The 20,324-nt window shown below is 38.4% G+C and overlaps 6 protein-coding genes and 1 long non-coding RNA gene across 12 annotated transcripts; 4 read left to right on the forward strand and 3 right to left on the reverse strand.

Annotated features, from left to right (window-relative positions):
- Positions 1-34: 34 nt before the first annotated feature.
- On the forward strand, positions 35-1,411 carry LOC105688399 (UPF0449 protein C19orf25 homolog). The gene is made up of 2 exons (XM_012404669.2): positions 35-410; positions 567-1,411. Exons 1-2 carry the CDS (start codon positions 290-292, stop codon positions 785-787), a joined length of 342 nt encoding a protein of 113 aa, XP_012260092.2. The 5' UTR covers positions 35-289; the 3' UTR covers positions 788-1,411.
- LOC105688398 (transmembrane protein 268) lies at positions 771-9,453 on the reverse strand. 5 transcript variants are annotated; one of them, XM_048650113.1, is made up of 7 exons: positions 9,040-9,279; positions 8,169-8,797; positions 7,710-8,090; positions 7,409-7,576; positions 5,240-5,435; positions 3,336-3,417; positions 771-2,983 (listed from the first exon to the last, which is right to left on the reverse strand). In XM_048650113.1, exons 1-6 carry the CDS (start codon positions 9,041-9,043, stop codon positions 3,374-3,376), a joined length of 1,422 nt encoding a protein of 473 aa, XP_048506070.1. In that variant the 5' UTR covers positions 9,044-9,279; the 3' UTR covers positions 771-2,983; positions 3,336-3,373. The 5 variants fall into 5 exon arrangements, with proteins under 5 accessions (XP_048506070.1, XP_012260090.1, XP_048506068.1 ...); XM_012404667.3 differs by lacking the exons at positions 3,336-3,417; positions 9,040-9,279 and adding an exon at positions 9,315-9,453; XM_048650111.1 differs by lacking the exon at positions 3,336-3,417.
- An 817-nt stretch (positions 9,454-10,270) lies between these two features.
- LOC105688278 lies at positions 10,271-11,966 on the forward strand. Its single transcript, XM_012404436.3, has 2 exons — positions 10,271-10,406; positions 10,634-11,966. Exons 1-2 carry the CDS (start codon positions 10,332-10,334, stop codon positions 11,528-11,530), a joined length of 972 nt encoding a protein of 323 aa, XP_012259859.2. The 5' UTR covers positions 10,271-10,331; the 3' UTR covers positions 11,531-11,966.
- A 145-nt stretch (positions 11,967-12,111) lies between these two features.
- On the forward strand, positions 12,112-13,760 carry LOC125499913 (histidine-rich glycoprotein-like). Of its 2 annotated transcripts, XM_048650120.1 has the most exons (4): positions 12,112-12,310; positions 12,592-12,651; positions 13,004-13,537; positions 13,671-13,760. In XM_048650120.1, exons 1-3 carry the CDS (start codon positions 12,247-12,249, stop codon positions 13,522-13,524), a joined length of 645 nt encoding a protein of 214 aa, XP_048506077.1. In that variant the 5' UTR covers positions 12,112-12,246; the 3' UTR covers positions 13,525-13,537; positions 13,671-13,760. The 2 variants fall into 2 exon arrangements, with proteins under 2 accessions (XP_048506077.1, XP_048506076.1); XM_048650119.1 differs by having other exon boundaries at positions 12,120-12,310; positions 13,004-13,760.
- A 152-nt stretch (positions 13,761-13,912) lies between these two features.
- LOC105688543 lies at positions 13,913-19,307 on the forward strand. Its single transcript, XM_012404956.3, has 17 exons — positions 13,913-14,351; positions 14,562-14,720; positions 14,829-15,115; positions 15,202-15,400; positions 15,477-15,821; positions 15,892-16,029; positions 16,099-16,233; positions 16,302-16,442; positions 16,559-16,665; positions 16,796-16,902; positions 17,062-17,162; positions 17,280-17,335; positions 17,413-17,602; positions 17,761-18,020; positions 18,110-18,197; positions 18,296-18,810; positions 18,882-19,307. The coding sequence occupies exons 1-17, from the start codon at positions 14,159-14,161 to the stop codon at positions 19,191-19,193; spliced, it is 3,333 nt and encodes a 1,110-aa protein (XP_012260379.2). The 5' UTR covers positions 13,913-14,158; the 3' UTR covers positions 19,194-19,307.
- Positions 14,009-14,949, reverse strand: LOC125499914. Its single transcript, XR_007276954.1, has 2 exons — positions 14,555-14,949; positions 14,009-14,490 (listed from the first exon to the last, which is right to left on the reverse strand). It is a non-coding gene; the product is annotated as an uncharacterized LOC125499914 (long non-coding RNA).
- Positions 19,156-20,088, reverse strand: LOC105688544. The gene is made up of 2 exons (XM_012404957.2): positions 19,996-20,088; positions 19,156-19,909 (listed from the first exon to the last, which is right to left on the reverse strand). The coding sequence occupies exons 1-2, from the start codon at positions 20,064-20,066 to the stop codon at positions 19,291-19,293; spliced, it is 690 nt and encodes a 229-aa protein (XP_012260380.2). The 5' UTR covers positions 20,067-20,088; the 3' UTR covers positions 19,156-19,290.
- Positions 20,089-20,324: the final 236 nt, after the last annotated feature.

Raw genomic sequence — 20,324 nt, forward strand, 5'->3', positions numbered from 1 at the left:
GAAGGCTATTTTCTTTAATTTAGAAAAAAATTAAAATAATTGATTGCCCCCAAATTAGCGTCCCCCCTACTACCCCTGGCTGTCGCCTAACTGAATGCAATCCGCAATTATTACGTAAAAAAAATTAAGCATTCATAAAAAATTCCTTAAACCGCGACGCGAGCGCTATCACACAGAATTTTTGTGAATTATTTCACGTCCGTTTGACAGTTGCTCAGTCCACTTTTAACCTGAAAAATTCATAATCCAAACGTGCTTTACAACGTCATTGGAACATTGACAACCCAATATGTTTGGCAACAAGAAAAGTAATTTACCGCCAAGACCTCATCCTCCATTACCCGAACAAATATTGGAAGACATTCGAAACGCAAAAAAAGATGACAACGTCTTCAAATTTGTTACAAAAGGTAATCTTGATATATTAAAGAATAAATGTACTCTTCTGTTGCTACAACCGATACGTTGCCATGAAACATCTATTTTATATTTGAATTGCGACAAAGAACAGTTCGGATTGCTGGCCTTAAAATCCTTTTACAATAGACCCGTAATCTAATTTTCAGAGGAATCTGTAGGTGAGAATTCACATTACCCAATGAACTCTAGCGATATGGAAACTGTGTATAAGAGACTCAAAACATACCTCAGTGTTAAGGAGAATTTAAAGGAACTGGGTGGGAACTTAGAAACAGAATGCGAACAGTTAAAAACTAGCGACACAGAAATGAAGAAAATTGCAGATGACATAAGGAAACAGGCTTACGAAGTCCTAGTAAAACAATGATAATATTTATTATCATGCATACTCCAATATACGAATTATAATCAACAAACAAATGTAGAATGTAATAATTATTGAAATATCTATCTAGAAAAATTTCAGTTGTAATGATCTACGATACACTTTTTAAACTAAAGCTCCAAATCAGTGAATTTGTTTGTAGAAATACAGACAACTGTTTTTTGAAAAAAATAGGGACAGCCTATCACTTGGGAATAAGTTCGAATTATACAATATCAAACATATCTAGTTTCATTTTCTATAATCAAGTGTAAGGTGCCCAATACTTTTCAAAATTGATCACAAAAGATATTCAGTTATTCTATTCTCTCAAACTTATACATGTTATATGCACATTGAACTCGGAGTTAAATGGATATAAATACATTCAAAATACTTGGCCCAAAATTACAAATAATACGATTTGGCTTGAATCTTCTAAATGGTAATCGTCGAAGTATTACGGTACATTACACAATGTGTGCAGTGCGTGATTTCTAATTCTAAAATATTATATTTGTGCTGTTAAAAAATCCCGTTTGAAAAATGTAACACACACCAAAATTCTGTGAAAGAAGTATCAATGCTAAGGATGTACATATATAAATTATAGAAGATACGATCTAATTAGTCGCTGTATACATTTTTTGTAATATTCAGACGACTTCCTTCATTTTCATAACGTGCTTGATCGACTGATAAGCTAAATCGAGGATGCTACAAGTTCAGAAGCGTTCGATCATCCAATTTACAAAAGGCACGTTTTACTCGATATGGCATGATTTCTTATACTAGCGTCAACAAATCTGCTGCCATAATCAGATCATATAAATTTCAGAATTAACTATTATTGCTAATTTCGAGAGATTCTAGGAAAAGAACTGCTGTTGCCACAGTCAACCGCGATCGATGTATCACCTTTTAATCAATGATTTTTTTCTATCTAGATTCGGCAGTTCTATCCCTCCGTACATTCTGTTGAAGTGTCTTTATATATTCCTTATTAAGAGAAGCTTAAGGCACTGCGTTAACACGTATTACAGTCAATTCTTACAATTCACTATATTTAATATTTAAATCAGCGAACTCTATCTGATATTTCCAACAATTCGGATAGCTTTTTGGGAATTCATATGATCGACAATGAAGATACTTCCTTACTTCCGTTTTTCGCGTATTCTGCTTATATTTTACCGTCGTAAGCAGATACCATAGTATCTCAATCTTCGATACCTTCATCACGGAAGACAAGAAATTCGACAACTACAAAGATACGATATCATATGTTTTGTACATTCCAGATATGTGGGATCAATAGACTCTACAGACATTGCATGCAAAAGCTTAAAAGTTAAAATGAGAAATCAATACGAATATATTACCAAAAATAAGTTTTTCCGCAAAATAATCAAGAGGAACATTTTAGTTCCACTTCCCAGTTGGGGTGATTTTGATCGCAGTTTCGATCCAAGCGCAGGTATGGACTTTCGAACCAATTTCATGGATTAAAGGCAAACAAAATTACATTAAGTGTAGCTCTCTAAATTTGCGCATACAACTCGGCTTACCAGCTCCGTTTTAAGAATGATCCTGCGTTTTCTAGCTGCCAATTTTTCCATTATTTGGTTAAATCTAATTGTAAACGTGATCCAAATTTGAACTTTGCAAAAGCTAAACATTTATACTCTCAAGAATATCATTATCCTGATTTCTCATCGAAGGCACATTGTATGGTGCATAAAAATTGTTCATATTACTTATTAACGCTATGATCGACTCTGATAACGTTTAATCGTTCGGATAAACTTTACCAAAAATATCGTCGACTCAATTCGTCGCACCATCCTTTGTTGTCGATTTGCTTGATGTAGTATCCAAATCTCTGTCCCAGCGATTCGCTTAATGCGGAATCCGAAGCTTCGGTTGATTTTGTCTACTTAGGCCAGATTGAGATCGGATGAGCTGAAGTCTGGAGAGGAATTAGCGCGCTGATTTTGACACGATGCCAAATTATTAAAAAATTAACAACAGTAGCGCAGTAGCTTTAATTGTTGCTAATCGTTCAAGATAATCGAATGAGTATCGTAATTATTACTTTCTGTCAAAATTATCACTAGTGATAATTCAAATCTGGTAATTCGCCAATAGTCATGTGGGGATTTCTAAAATAAGCACACCACCCGAAACCAGGTGGGTATCCTGAAAAAGTAGAATGATAATTTACAATTTGATTCAGTTATAATCTGAAGACAAGACTTAAAAAATTGAGATGCGTTACAAACGAACAATGACGTGGTTAAAAAATATTCAAAGTGCTTTTCAGCCATGCTTATTTCCCACCAAAAGTCTAAACCTATCAGGGAAGCTCATTTTCAGTACCATTTTTCGATTGCGTTTGAATCAAATATATTAGCATTTTAATCACTAACAATTCAGTCAGTAACATTCAAATAGCGGTCAATATTTTAGTCTCATGCAATTGAATTTCATCAATATAGATGAAAAAAAAGTAAAACGTGCGAGTATGCTTCCTCTGAGCGATAATACTTACGGACGAATGAACCATAAACAAACTTTATGCAGCACTGTTTAAGAATTGGATACAACTGCTACCTGCAAATTGTTTTTTCCAGCTGCGTGCAATTATTAAGTAATCGTTAGTCACAATTCAATAACAGAAGTTCCAATGGTTAAAAAATTTTGAAAGATGTCCTGTAAAATGCAATGAATTTTATGAATAGAAATCTTAGTACCAGGTTCATGAAAATTGAAGCAGCCAGCATTGAATATTCGTATCAAAAGCGGTGAAAATGTATAAAGCGAACATCTTTTCCAAGTCATTAAGGAAATAATAAAAAAAAAAAAGAATCGAGCAATTGTATAATAAGTATTTAATACACTTTTCAACAACGATACATAATGTGTACATAAAAATATATGTCATTTGTTATTTCAATAATATATTCAAAATTCATCAAATGCTTTGCATTTAAATCATTCACATGATTGCAGATCAGGATTACCCGATTAGAAAATATTGGGTATCCTGGATTAATTGAGTGGTGTATTGTAAGTACTATAGTGCTCGTTTTTTCGTAATGTTGCAACTTATTCGGACGGAGTACAGTGAAATACCATAACTATACGTATGATCTAACGGATGTGAGAACTGCAATAATTACATATTCAACCAGAAATAGCAACTACTGCAAATAATTAGTGGTTCAGAGTATTTTTACAACAATTAGCTATTAATGCAAAGAAGTTAGAATTTCTTGTTTCATTCGACCTTCGAATATCAATTGGAATGTGAAAGTTGGAAAACTTTCAAAAGGAACCAAGTATTACGTATTGCTTTCAATTTTTTTGATTTAGCTCTTTTATCGGATGTAATGAGGTGGGTTATTCCTTTGATCGAGAACTTTGAATCATTTGTGAAACATACAAAAACATAACGGAACTCGAATCAACAGGTTCTCCGAATTTTGATCGCCTGTGTCATCGTTTAATAATTTTGAGCTTTAAAGAGAATCAGAATACTGGTAAAATATGTATATTTCCAAGTTCTGTTGCCCGGGTTGCTAGCACCAATTAATAAAATTAAAAAAATTAAAGGAACGGTTTTTAATACACAAATAAGTCAGATCCTAATATCAGTCCTATGAAATACTAAAAATCTGCCACCAAAAAGCATTTTTAAAATAGCTGCCACTAATTTTGATTGAGCAATACCTCAAGATATCAATAGCTAATCAAATTCGATACTTTCAACTAAGGCTTAAGAATTGCTCAAACAAAATATGAATTGTCATTTAAAAACCACATAAACTTCTACCACCTGCTAGGCTGCAACCAAAAGAGAAATAGCCTATTCCGTAGTTAATAACAGTAGAGTAGATTCTTCCTACTAGTTGGAAGCCTGTTTTACAAAACTGAATAAAATTATATTTGAGATATTGTGCAATGTACGGTGCTAGTTTGCGATAGAACAAACCAAGCGCTTGGTGCAGAGACGGTCGGTCAGTGAGATTGTATGAAAATTATGGACACGAGTCATGGCATAGGAACTTGTTAACGTATCATTATAAAATAAAATTTGTAAAAATTCTGCTTATATAAGTAAAATATAATTTTTCACCAAAATATCCCTTGGAAATACTGAATTTAATTCTCTGTGGAAGTCAAACATCAGCGATTGGTTACAGCGACGTAAGAAGAGTTCTTACATCAAAATTTTACCATTACTTCAATCTCAGTCTCTAATTTTATCAGGTACAACTCGTTAACGATATGGTATTTTTATTGTTCTACTCTTATTTTGAATTTGGACTCGGATATTTTGATGATGCTATTGAAGATTTTGGCCATCTAATTTTATCTTAGACAGACAATATGAGACTGCTCAGTTGAAATCGTAATTCGGCATGGAAAAAAATCTGCTCAAAGTCAACTTGCCTTTGGGTTTGTATTTGAGATGGTCTTCGATAAACTGGCAGGGGCAGCGGGCGGAGACGCAGTGTCGCGGTGGTACCGAGGTCCCAATGACAGTTCTATTTCTTTCCTGGGAATCTATAACCAGGTCAAGTCTGTGCCGTGAAAAGTGTCGCGCCCATCGAGAGACGTATCTCAGCAGCAGCAGCTCCGCCCGCTCCTACCAACACAGACCAGCACCGTTCAACACCTACTATTCCAGTTTAGTATATTATTAAATTTCACTACTTCTGTACAGGGAATCTCAAGATCTCTCAACAGTTCGATCCTGATATCTTCTAATAAGTCCCGCAAAATTATTTAGCAAATGTTTGCTACAGCATAATGATTTTCAAATGTTCATTTTATGTCATTTCAAACTTTGACACTTCGTCGATGATGTACGTTTGCTAGACTGAGAATAATGGAATTTGTAATATCAATTTTTCAGCGATATTCTACACTACACTGTACAGATGTGAATTTAAGTCTATTAAATAGCATTAATTACACTGTAATAATGACGGAATTATTGAAAACATTTTTGCGTCGATAAAGCAACAGCATTTAGATTCAGCATGCACGATACAAGCTTTCAGAAAACTTGTCAAAAGACAAACAAATAGAAATTTTACTTCGATTCATAATCATATCAGACACAAATAACATGATTAAAGAACATGAGCAATGTTAAACAGAAGTGAAACATTCAAATCGCTGAAGGGATGAAAAGAAGATATTAAAGCATTCAAGGGGTGCGCCTTGTTACTTTCAAAACAGTTTCTACAGTTCCAAAGCAGCTAATGATAGAAATATTCTAATTCTATGCAATTATTGCACCCAATATTATGTGTGATATTCTATAAAACAATGTTCAAAACTGTCACTTTTTAGCATTGAACAACTATTTGCCTGTGATGTAAGTGAATAAAATATTGATAACATATGTAATAAAATATACATGAATATAAAAATATGTTAGTGTGAAGTTTTATATGTATATCTAGGTAATACATAGATAAATAATTCCTGTTGTGACTGCCTCTAACATTATTGGAATGTATTTTTTTACCACTACGCAAGGATGTAAAGTACTTTTTTTGCCGCGATTTGAAATCCTAATGAGCGTGGCAACAACCTATACAATATTTTGAGTTTTAATACGATTCGGTACTTGTTAATCTGATGTAGCGATTCGTGCAATGTATCTTATATTTTTCTTTCAAGAATATACCTGGAATAGTTTCGAGACAATTCGTATCAATATTGGAATAATGTAATAAACACATTTTGGCACATAATATCGCAGCGGTGTATTAAATTCGTATCCAATCGTCGATGGATATCGGTGTTAGAGCTGAAGCTCTACACGTTCCGGATACGATACGTTGGTTATTACAAGTGAACCATTCTTTTGCTATACAAATGTTTCACGTTTTATCTCTTGTATTGAAGTTGAGGGTAAGTGCCCGAATATATGAAAATAACATATTCTGAACAATGCTAAATCCCTCGGTCTCTGAGAAAGCTACTCCATGCGGGACAAAAATCTCTGCCCTGAATACGTGGTTTATTACGTAACCATTCTTCGATATATTGACAAGGACATAATGCAGATGCAGTATGACGAGGGCACGAAGGGTTACCCCCCTCTTCATCGACAGTCCAATCCAAACGATGTCGCAGGTAGTCCTTGGCCCAACGTTGCACATAACGACAAAGAACTTGCTCCCCTTTTCCCTAATATTTTTATCCAAGTAAGAAAAGAAAATAATAAAATGCATAAAACGAATAATAAATAAGATTGAAAAAAAAAGATGCAAACGAAGTGCAAAATATTGCTATGTAGACAGGAAGAACGAAGCCAGGATGTAGGATGCTCTTCTCAATTCAAGGAGAAAAACCACGCAGACATACTGAACATCATGATGCTAAATACCCGCTAATTTTTTCATGCAAGTTCTGATGTTAATTTCTCAGCATTCGACTTGTATTTTATAGATGAAAGTTTCGATTTTTTGTTCACATACTAAAAGAGCATGCAATTCAATATTATCTGCTGTGCAGCATCATACAATGTCTGCGTCTTATTATACAATAAGAAAAGATATATGCATCTTTTAATATGTGACCTAATATGGTATGTGCACTGACCTGCTTACGAGATACTCTTGTCGTCGTGCTGCCTTGTATAACGATATCACTGTCGTCGATGTCCATCCTTTCCTGTAACTGTTGTCTACGTTTTGATTCGGCTGCCTCATCACCGCCGATGATTCGGCCCTCTCGTTCCTCACGCTCGATCACCTCTTGCAATTTTTTCTGTTACAAGCATAAAGAGAAAATTTAAATAAGAGCCGGCAATCAAGTAATCAGGTACACGATATTGGTTTGAATGTTGGCATAGGGAAATCTAAGCCTGATAACTATGAGAGGTAATTTTTATTGTACTTACAATACAATCGGTGGTGTCAAAATAAATAAAACAAAGGTTGACTTTGTGGCACGATATCTTGCCCCGATCGTCTAGTCCCAATAAAATCTTGTGTCGTAATAAATGTTTGTTTACTTGGGCCATGCACTTCTCCAGATTATGATTCAACTTTATCTTGACAAACATGCACAAGAATATTGCAGCAGCATTAAGAATCAGCCACATAACTCCTAGACCAAACAATGTCAGTCCAGTTACTCCAGAAAATAATAGACCCACTAGTACGACAAAAGCAGTGAATATCCATAATACTAAAATCCTTTTGTAGCAAATATTGTACATGTTGAATCGGACGTCGTTAACAAGGAGTTCCAGTACGTGCACGTAATCTTCCACAGTCAGCTAAAATTAAAGTCAATATAAAAATGTTTGTTTGTATAATATGATCGATTAGTTCCAAGTAAGAGATATTTAGCTCACAGTTAAACCCTGAGCCATCAATTCTTCTGGCACCAACTCTGGCCGAAATTTTGCAGGTGTAATCCAAGGCCATCTGGTATTGACGGGTAAAAGTGTGACGATTGTATCGCCATTAGCAAATCCCTGCCTGATATTACCAATTGGCGTGCTCACAATATTATTGGTGCTCGATCTTCCATTTGACGAATCTCTAAGATCAATCGTTTTCAATGATGCACTTTTTGGGTCAGTCACTCTAACATCGGAGGGTAAATTGAGATCGGGGCCTTCTGAAGATAATGATCTGTTGAGACCAGATCTGTCTAGATTTATATGGACGGATTCTGTTGATATCACTGCACCGCTGTACTCGTTACTTCTGATATGATCGGCTGTACTAGGTTCTTCCGGTTTACGAATCTTTTCGACGTTGACAGCTACAGAATTGGGATTCATCACGACAGGGTTACTGTCATTCTGCTTTTCGACCTTTTCTGGTGGTTTTAATCGTGCTGGTGTTTCTGGTGGTGTTTCGTCATCAAATTGGACCCAATTCCTTGCATTATTTGGAACTTCGCTAGGCACAGTCTGTGAGCTGGGTATAGATACATTATCGGTTGTATCTTGAGACAACGAGGAACTCATATTATCTGTGGAAACCAAGTTTAATTGATGATCCATTGGCTGAAAGTCAGCTGAATTCTTTGCACTAAAATAGGGAACAGTCAAGTGTCTGAAACCTGTTCTGAGTTATTAGCGGATGAGGACTCTTCTTGCTTAGCTAGATATTTCATGACATGTATTGCTAATATGAATATAGGAGTGTTAAATAAAGTAAAATGATTCATTTTGCGTTAGGTAATAAGTTCAATAAAATAAGTTAGGTAACTACACATGCATTGTGTTCATTCTAGATATTGGAAATGAATTTCTGGAGTTGTGGGTGTGACACCGTGTGTCACAAGTGTATTTGGTAAACGTCATTAGAGCTGAGCATCAGAAAACTCCATTCAATGAGTGCAGGATCCAATGAAATATAGGGATGTAATGAAGTATAAAGGCGCCAATTGATTCTCTACACAACTGGTGGCATCTCGGCAGTATCCAAATTAGCGTGTTTATAACAAAAGTGTGAATTAAAATGACACCGGAATTAGAGCAACTTACCTGCTGAGCGCTACGAACCGGACTACGATTGGGCCAGGGTTCTCCATGGTATGCAGAAGGTCTAGACCAGCTAGGACAGGTAAGCCAGGTGAGGGTAGGCGTAGGGGGGATACCGATGTGCCGACGTCAGGGGATACGCTACCTGCAGTGGCTACCTGTCCTGCACTGACACAAGGTAGAGTTTCCACTCCTGTGCCATCAGCACAACGTAATGGAACGAAAAGAACTCCGCTCTGATTCGCTCCCAATTGCGCGGCAAGAGCGCAACTTCCGAATTTGAATGATAACAAGGAAAACTATGACAGTTACTTGACAGCCCATCCTCCTTGGTGACAGCGTTGAAATCTTCAGAATCGACCGACTACAATGTCTGTACTTTACCATGAGAAATTGGATATTTTGAATCGTTTAGGGTATTATCTGTGGGATTCACAATCAGTAGACTTACGAGATCATCAGATTCCCTTAAGAATCTGTTCCTATTTGAACTTGTATGGTAATGAGATTGAAAAGGTCCTGATGTTACTACGAGAGATCTTTGAATTCAAAGCTTTAGATATCAATGAAAACTTGGTTGGTGTTGAAAATCTACAGTCGAATATGAATATTGTACGAAAATCTTCTCTCGGAGATCATTATTTGTTGACAGTGAATCATTCTTCAACCATCAACTTTCAATTTCAGGTTCCAACTATCAATTATATTCAGGCAAGAGAAGATTTTACGAGCAGACAGTATAGTAATCGCTGAATTAAAATTAATCATTGGAATATCATCATGATCAATGATCACATCACATAATTGGACGGATACTTTGAGAAATCCGTTTTGTAGGGGACGCAGCTCATTACTTGGGATCTAGAATCGTTATTACAGATTTCATAGATCAAAATCATTTTATTGCTGTGAAGAGCGCCGCGGAAACTATCTTTTGCTTTTCTTTCAAACCTTGAAGTGTTTTATTATCTGCACGATTCGGAACTATCAAATATGTAAATTATCAAGTGGTAATCAGGCATGATTGAGTTTCTCAGTCTGTGCGTGTGTAGTGCTTGTCTTTCCTGGGTATGTTGCCTCATTACCGGAGGATTGGTAAGATAATTGAATCTGGTATACATACTATAGAACAGAAATTTGACTACCAGAATTTATTGCGTATGAATTAGGCTAGCTTTACGAATGACCGATAACTTTCGATTCATGCGGTTGACCTGTCTGTGGGCGTTCATCGAAAATGAAGCTAACATTTGTCAAATTTTCGTCGTCAGGCTAGCTCTATATTGCTGATCCTCTAATTGGCATTTGCATGTTCATTACAGTGTATGGTACCTGCTGTTGTACGTTTTCGAAACAGACTTACCGGCAATTATGTTCAAAAGGACATACAATGGATTTCAAATATGCCGGAATGTAACGGTTCCAGATATGAAACGAATGGTTTGGCGGACTGCTGCCCGATTTCTCGAGTTTGCCCTGCAGATCAACGACCGAGTCGAAGGAAAACTGCAAGAAGTTCCAGACACCGTTCTCAAGAGTCAATTAAAGTTGCTGATTCCAAAATAGACAAAGAAAATAGTAAAACTGCAACGCGCGCTAACAATAAGGAAATATTCGCAAATAGAAATAAGTCCCGCGAAACAACGCAACCGAAACGTTGGGCGATTTGTTTTGATCTTGGAAAATCGAGAAGAAATCCGAGTGAACATTGTTCATCATTGGAAATCTCTGAAAATAAGGAATCTGAACCTCGGAGGTCGATATTTTCCTGCAAGAAAGGCAAAAAAAAATCACCGGAAAAGCTAGGTGACATCTTAAAAGACTCGAAAACATACTGCGCCTACTTCAAATCGTGTTCTTGTACAAGGGTAGCAAAAACAGAGAAGAAATGGCGATGCAAAAGACGCGGAAAATCGGAAAAATCATCTGAAAAATATGATCCCGAACCTCCGCAGTCATCAAAGCCTGCAGATCGTATTCGGCATCGGCCGAAGCGTTCGCGAGAATCTTCATTTTCTAAGTCACCGAAATCAGACTCACCAGATCGATGGACCAAGGGAATTTGCTGTAGATGCAAACCACTACCTGCAAAAAATACTACCATCGCCTATGATCAACGGCTGGCCGTAAAGACCTGCAAATGTTGTAAAAAGAAACGATTCATCACATGTTGTGCAGGCAATAAAAATATAACGATAGATGAATCGGTAATGGTTTGACTGAAACAGATTTATACGCCTTCAAAAAGTTCGAACATTTTGTACTCCAAAATAACTCGGTTTCTTGTGTCTTCGGTCGGTAACCTTTTAAAAATAAATATTTTGTACAAACGATCGAATTCCGAGCTTAATGTGAATATTCTGCACGATACATTAAGACTGCATGTAGGGGTTTCCAATTCGACAGCCATCAATCAGTCGTCAATTATTGGACCACATCAATTTAGAACAAGGCTTTAAACAGATAGGAGTGAGACATTTGAATTCCACATTCGAATTCTTACCATCGAACATGATGACTGATTTCCGAAATTTTTAGTCAATCGATCAATGTTCCTAAAAAAATCATTAAAAATTCCAAATCGCTCTTCATCCAGAGTATCTTGCTTCAACTATCAAACCAGTTGCGCAGATTGAAAGTAAAAATGAGAAAAAGAAGACTCGTTACGTTGTTAGTTCATTATCTGTTTTATGCCCTGCTGAATTTTCGTGGGTCAGAGTCGGCTGGGTTGTCTGACTTTTGACCGACATATTACGTATACGATCTACGTAATTTCCAGACGTAAAAAAAAAATTTTTCCAGCATAATTCAAAGATCTGTTCATTTTTAAATGTGATAACGATGTATCAGGCGCGGGAATCTACCCAACACCCTCAATGTAGGAACATTCTTTTATAAATTACGGATACGCGAAGAAGGAGCATCATAGTTTACGATGAGCTGGCAACAGATATTCGTTGGCTTATTAGCTGTAACCGTTTTCGGCAACCAAGTTCAAGGTATTTGTAAATAAATTACTTTTATAATTACTGTCTCAACGCCTGATCCCTTCGTATCAGCTCGGATTTTTCTGTAATAATAATTCAAAGAAATTTTGTTTCTGTACTCGCTATGCCTTAATCTGACCCAAAAAAAAAAAAAATTCAAGCGACGCCTTATACAAAAAAAGAAATCGGTCAGCTTTAAAAAATCAATTTATTTATTGCGTCTACCTGTTCCATATCTGAAGCATGGAATTATCACGCGTAATCGTATCAGTAAATGATTTTTCGTTTTTCAGGTCGTGTTCTTGAAAATGGCGCACATCACAGGAACATCAGAGATGTGGGTGAAGAAGGAGGTGAGTACAAAAAAATAATATACATACACCATACATCTACCCGTAATAAATATCCAACTAATATGATATTGCGATGCAAAACTTCACTTCAGATAATGGGTCTAGAAAGGTCAAGAGGTTGAACTGTCGCCATATTTTTGTTGTTATCTTTAGATTTCTCGCGTGTGACTTTCAAAGCGTAATACTGATATCTGTTAGCCATTTTCAATGATTTAATTCCATATTAAGATTCTAATTTGTAAATAGTAGTAAAAAGTAGTAAATAGTAAATAGTAATTTGTATAAAATCTTTGCAACCTAAATAAAGGTGGAATCGCCTACCCTTCGTAATACAAAATATTGAATATTCTAGGCCAAGTTTCTGAACACAACGATGATGCTGCGGATCATGAAACTGCCGGTGGTTTGACCGTCGATGGAGGCGATCATGGAGATCAGGCCAGCCATCAAATCAATGGAATCACTGTAGTTGAAGAGGGGTCGGATCATCATGATGATGAGGGTTACGGAAAACATAAAAATCACGTACATCGCGATGATCATCATGGAAGTCACGAAGATCATGAAGCACATGAAAATCGTGAAAGACACAGTCATCACGGGCTTCACCATGATGATCACCCATGTCATCATGAGCATCATCATGGACATCACGACAGTCACGAAGATCACGGGCATCATCACGACAGTCACGAAGATCACGGGCATCATCACGACAGTCACGAAGATCACGGACATCATCACGACAGTCACGAAGATCACGGGCATCATCACGACAGTCACGAAGATTACGGGCATCATCACGACAGTCATGAAGATCACGGACATCATCACGACAGTCACGAAGAGGACCACAGCTCCGTAGAAGAATAATAATTTCAAAATGGTGTATTTTTACTACATTTTTGTTTCAGAAGCAATCTCTGTTATTTAAAACATGTTTTTCGATTGTCATCAAGCTAAATAATTTATTTTATTTCCGAAGTGGATATACAGGTCCTCTTGCCTGTTTTTTTCAGGATTCGTTGTCTTATGGAGCAGAAGTATTACCCTGTCCCCACAGAAATGAAAGCAGCAAAGGAATCGAGAAATAAAAAATTGAAAATACATTCATTCGACTACCTATAGCGAATCCTTAATAATTATCTATTTATCTTCGCTCGGTCGACGCTTTATACTATTATGTTGAAACTGTAATAACTGCAGAAGTTGCAGTGCCGATAGCCTCACCAACACCATCGTCTTTGGTATGATTGTCTGTCACGTCATTTCATTCGTTGCTGCGTATATTGGTGGAGTTTCCCACTCACCGGCAGAATTATTTCAGTAAAGTTTTACCATTTAACAAAGATGTTCGTTGGTTCGGTGAAAAACTCAATAATTCGGATCGACCTTACATTTTAACTTACTTGCAACTTAAAAAAAAAAAAACGAAACTCTGCGAAGAGGAGCTGGTACCATAAAAATATTTTCAACTTTGTCGGTGAAGCATAATTTCATCCACCCAATGGCTACTTCATTCACGTACATTGTCTTCTTCGGATTTTATCTGGTGTCAATGGCGTTGCCTAATTTCGGATATCTCGTTTTACTTCGCCATCCTTCAACTGATAATGGGAGCGAAATAAAGCTGACCTGCATGACTGAGGACGACAACGCTGCTTTGATTTGGAATTACGATCGGAATATCACCACTGGAAGTGAGAATTTTGGGGCTCGTACAATTTTCAGGCGATTGGTATTAGAGTAGACCGGTAATACGGTGGACAGTCAGACCTCGGCCCATTCCTGATTTTCGACTTGATCTTCCACAGATATTATTAACGATGATCGCTAAAACTGGAAATGAGGAAATTATTGTTCGACGATCCGAGATAACGAAATCTTGAATGTTGACACATACTTTTCAGATTTTCTGCCGAAAAAATCGATGCAGATCGATCCGTCCGATTGTGCACTCCGGAACCTGAGCGGACAGTGTACCCTCGCATGGGAAAATTCAGATGGCTGGGATGTCGTCGATTCCACGATGCGACCCATGGGTCCCGTTTTCGATTATCGTTGGGAAGGCAAGTGGCAACAATCAGAATTTGATAAAAAAAAGTACAATGTAGATTGCATTGTCAGAAGTACACAATGAACTTATGGCGTCATATCTTGAGAACTTCCTCTCCCAGATTTCAGTGAATTTACTTTCGATGCCGCTATGGATTTTAAGCAACGATATACTTACGTTCGGAACGTTCAGGGTTCGAAAAGTGCCATAGTTCTCTCTGTGCGATCGTCGGAAGACGTAGACGTCCTTCTTTGCGCAACTAAAAATCCAACCAGAGGTCCATGCTTGTTGATCGTCATTGGGAGTTTCGAGCGAAACAAATTTGCTATTCGTACATGTCCTACGGGGGTTCGCACAAGTGATGAATCCCAAGGCTTAGGAGCTTGCGCGGAAACTTCGTCTGTTGAGGTATGATGGATAGGAAATCAGGAAGCAAGTAAAGTAGAATTACAGCCTTGATGCAATGTCAATTGACTTTAAAATATGTACGCCAGTTGATTACATCTCCGGATTCTTGCAACCCGTTCGAATGGCGTACCTTCACGATAAAGTGGAGTGATAATGATAAATTCATAAGAATTTACAACGAAACTAACAATAGACCCTTCCTAGAAGAGAATTTCAATAAAACGTACCACGTATCTCATTTATCGGTGAGAAGCGGATCCGGGTCGCGCGTTCGATTTCATTTCTGTGAGTATTTCGCCATAGTTTCTGTTAAAGTTCAAATTATTCCAGTTGAATTTTTTATCTCAACGGTCTCTTCCAGACGAATATCTCCTTGCGAAAAATGAAGAAGCGGTGTTATTGTCACGGCCATTCGTTCAAAATGATGATAACGTCTGCGTGGATATTTCCGTTGGCCTTTGCCCCGATTGCCAACTCAATCTTAGCTTGTTGGACGAACGAGGCAAGCGGATCGAGATCGGGACCATCGGTGGTAGCGAGAATCCGACGATGGACGGGTTGATAACTTGGCAAACGGCAAAACTAAATGTAACTTTGAATAAATCCCGATCGGATAATCTACGATTCGAAATTACTACGATCCTGAACGGCGACGTAAATGAGGGTGGATGGGCGATTGACACCCTACGTCAATGCAAATCAGTCGGTGAGTTCTTATGCGCCAAGCAGTGAAGCTTTGAAATTTGGCTTCAATTTCTTCTCCCCCCCCCCCCCAGGTTCTATGAAGGAGTTGTCAACAAAAATTCACGCAGAGGACACGCAATCTTCGCTTTCATTCGGATGTCAAAAATTATCCTACAATGAGAATTTGATAGTAAATCTATCCTCTTTCGAAACTTCTCGTGATACAGACCGTAAGTTTCCAATGTCGTTTCGATCGAATGCCACCTTTCCAAGGATAACGAACGTTCCTTCTCCGTTAGGTTTAGTAAACTACCTCTACGATCAGAAGGATATCTGTGGTTCTTCCTGTCCAAATCTGGGAAAAGGATGGGAAATTTACGACCCAACCGGTCGCACTTGCGATCGTGGATTCAACGGCAGCGAATGCAGCGAAGGTGAATCGGATAATTGACCATGGTATAATTGATCGGAATATGCGCGCAATACACGCTCGTTCTTTCAGAATGTATCGGTGGATACTACGGTTACAACTGCATGGAAAAGCGCAACCCGGATGACTGCATAGGCAGATACGACAAGATAACGGGATACTGTAAAAACGGCTGCTACGATTCGGAGAAGTTGCCACCGCTTTGTAAATCGAGTATGTACGACATGTAAAGCGTAGCTAATCCGAAAATAAGTAGACCAAGAAAGTACACATTTTGGGTATACTCGTTCCCCAAGTTCCGAAAACTCAACTCGATTTCTTTCACTCAGCTATCGATAGAATCTACTTTTTGGACATCACGGAAACTACCGCAAAGGTACTCCTGGACTTCGATATCAAAGGAATCGAGTTGACCGCAGTTTGGATTGATTTCAAGGTGTCCGGTGAACTCTACTAGATGTCAATAGCCATCTTGGTCTGAACTTTGAAAAATGTGAAAAAGTTGCTTACCCAAGTTTTCCATCGACAATTCTGCCAGGCATAATTGTGTTGATTGGTCTTTGCAGGATTACGAAGGCAATCGGAGGACCGCCAACGTCACGAAGTCAGATAGTTCGGTTACTTACGAAACTATTCTCACGAATCTACTCCCTGATAGTAAATACGAAATAAAGTAGGTCGTCACAATTTTTCTTCGAGATACCGATAGTGAAAAAGGGTGCAGAAATTGCTTGTGGAAATACCTTATAATTTAGCACCCTGTCATTATCGGCTTCTCGATAAAAGCTCAATCTTTGAATGTTTGCTCACCCGAATACTAACTAATCGACAGACACTTATATTGGAGAACGACCGAAGCAGATACGGAATTCAATACAACATTGAACAGAAAGGACAACCGTTTGACGAATAGTTTTCTCACTGCATGTAAAGGCAAGTAAAGTTCGGAGATCGCTATAGAAGAATCGAGTTTACCTGGGAATTTTACTAGAATTCCAATGCCATTTGTTTTCTGTGGTGTGGAGTGAGTGATTTCACTTCCTGTTTCAGGAGGACAACTACGATTTGAAATTACACCACGCGAAAGATGCTTAACTTTGAATTCGGTAATCATTGATTAATTGTCATCTTCAATCAGTGTAAGAACTGAGCAGTCTTATCACACTTTCGATCGTTCTTTCAGTCCTGTGGGTACAGCCTTAACATGACATATGATATAACAGTCATGATTGGAACAGTTGAGATGTATAAAAAATCTACTAATGATTTCCCATACGTTATTGAAAATCTGATACCCGGCACTGAGTACCACGTGATGATCACTGTCGATGGAGTCACGCACCTGGGAAAAAGGCTTCGAACTCTCAATTCAGGTAACAAAGAATATAACGATATAATTAATATCTGTACAGTCGTCGTTCGGATTATCGTAGATTTGAAGGAATTTTGAGCCAAGAATGAAGTATTTTTTAGATCGATTGCGCGACACTAATCCCGTTGAGATCTTCATCGGCATATTCGTCTGTTTTAGTGCCACCTGCTGTTTCAAATTTGACAATATACGGATATGATTCTGATACCAATTCGGTATCCTTGCGATGGCGACCACCCTTTCCCCCCTGCGGCGAAACTGAAACTTACCACGTGTTGATCGGCTCTACGAAAAACGTGTCGGAAATACAATTGGGTCTTGTTTCGGACACGAAGTTCAAGTGCCGGTGGTGGGACGATTACGTGTGCGCTGAACACTTGGAACTTCCTTCAATTCCGGAAGCTGAAACTCTTTTACTGGTACCGACATGATCATCACGTTTCAGAAAAATGTAAACCAAGGCTTTCAAAAGTTGTAATAACAGAAAATTTGGTCGGCTTGATTCAAGGTGCAGGTTTATGCAACAAACAGAGGGGTAAGGACACCAGGCGAACCGGCGAATGTTACGTTTTCCCTTCGTTCGTTGTATAAGACACGTGAGTTGCAACGTAATCGTAACGTAATTTCATCAAAGTCGATGCACGACTGAATTTTCGTATGATGGGTATGAAATATCGAGTTTTCATGTTTTCAGCGCCTTGCAAACCAGAAGAGTTGATCGTGAATCGGCAAGGTCACGGGATCGTCGATATTCAGTGGAAACTTCCATCCCTGAGTGGTAAAAAAATTACAGGTTTTCGAAGTTACCTGCAGCTCCTGGAGACGGATCTTCTGAAGCACCCCAGGACAAAGTTTCCGATCACGAATCACATTCCCGTCGAACCGGAAAGAACCATCTACAACGAAGAATTACATCTTCCAACCGCATCGAAATACCGCATTCTCATTTTTTCGGTAGACCGATGGGAAGGGGAGAGCGCGGCCGCCGAAAAAATCTTCACGGTACCGGCATACATTGCTTTTAGAAACAACGAAAAACTAGAAGTGACGTCAAACGAGACATGGATCGAAGTTAAAGTTCCTAAATTATTGAACGAAACTAAAAGCACAACTATGCGAGTTGCGGTGGAACGATTGTCCACGTGCGTTAATGATGACCCACGGGCATTCGTTGATTCTGCGGAGAAATGGATCGCTGCCGATTATCGGGTAAGTTAAATTCGAAATTCAATATTCGGGCGTTTCTGGTAACCGCCTGTTTCGACTTCAATCCCTTGCAGCCTGGAGTCCGTAGACCCGACGTTCTGAAGATCGACAAAAGGGATGAGCACGGTGACGCTTCGAACTGTAGCCAACTACTTGAAGAAATTTACAACGTAAAAGTTATTATTAACGACGGATACTCCGGAGTATCGAAAATTCTCTCCTGGCGAAGTAAAGACGTCAGTAATGACGTTCGTCAGGACAAACGTGTATATTATCTAATGATTACGCCGGCAATAATTCTGATCGCATGCCTGATCACAGCCACAATCCATAAACTACGACGCAGATCAAGGCCACCGGAAGGATCGGTACTGTTGGAATCGTAATCTTCGAATGTTCACAATCACCTAATCGATCGCTGATCGAAAACTCAATTACACTTGTACGATGCGAGGCATTTCAATGTCACGATAAGTAATAAAACTAGTAAATTCGACGTATCTCGTCGCGGTTGTTGACAATGGATGACCCGTACCTAGTCGAAAACAGCTGCGGGAATCTCTTTGTTGTTTTTTTCATACTTTGCCCACCCCCTCTAGAGCGGATGCATTCGTCGGAAGAGCTGAACTGATGTCGCGTCAATTTAGCGTTTACTTTGTAGCGTCTCTTTCGATCCATCTCGTTATCGCTGCTGTCCACCCTTTCCGGAAACCCAGATCGTCTCCGTCGACGGTAGAGATCTGTTTGCACTGCGGAATGTTTCGGATTCGAATAGGCTACGGTGTACGTGGCGTTGCGATCTTTTGCCGTGCAAATATTGTCCGAATTGTCCTGCCAAATCGAGTCATTTCTGGTCTCGGTGTCGTTTTCATGTACATCTCGGCGAGGAGAGAGCCGTTTAGTTTTTCGAATGATCTTCACGGTACATTTTGGCTCGTACGAACGATTTCTGTACACGTTGCATCTCGTGGGTGACTTATTGTTCATTGTTTCGTCGATGGAAGTCTTGCAATTCTCGACCACCGACGTCGGATTCTTTGGCTTCACAGCGCAGCAAACGCTAGAATCCGATTCTTGTATTTTTTTCAGGAGTTTCGGAAAGCTGCCAATTAAAATACACATGATAATTACGAAATAACTTATTGATTGCGTTTGTTGTCACGAGAGACAAATCGTCGGTTGAAATACCATAAAGCGAGCAGAGAACACCATAAACAGGTCACACATGCACAACTGCAAAGCGCGAGCCCGTCTACCATCGCTTTTTCACGTTAAGATCAACCATTTTTCAGTATAGTAAAATTCTCTGGCGAAATTTCAAACTGGAATTTTTCATCGCGGTTATTTATTGATCGGCTCCACCACGTACCAAGCTGAACTGAATTGGCTTTTGTCAAATAATTTTGACAAAGAATCGATTTGGCTCGGAGATTTCCAGAATTTCGAGCAGAGTCAAAAGGCGATGAAGAGTATGAAATGAACCTAGTCGCGATAAAATAGTTGAGACTATTAGTTGT

This window comes from Athalia rosae, chromosome 2, assembly GCF_917208135.1.
Source record: "Athalia rosae chromosome 2, iyAthRosa1.1, whole genome shotgun sequence".
NCBI lineage: Eukaryota > Metazoa > Arthropoda > Insecta > Hymenoptera > Athaliidae > Athalia > Athalia rosae.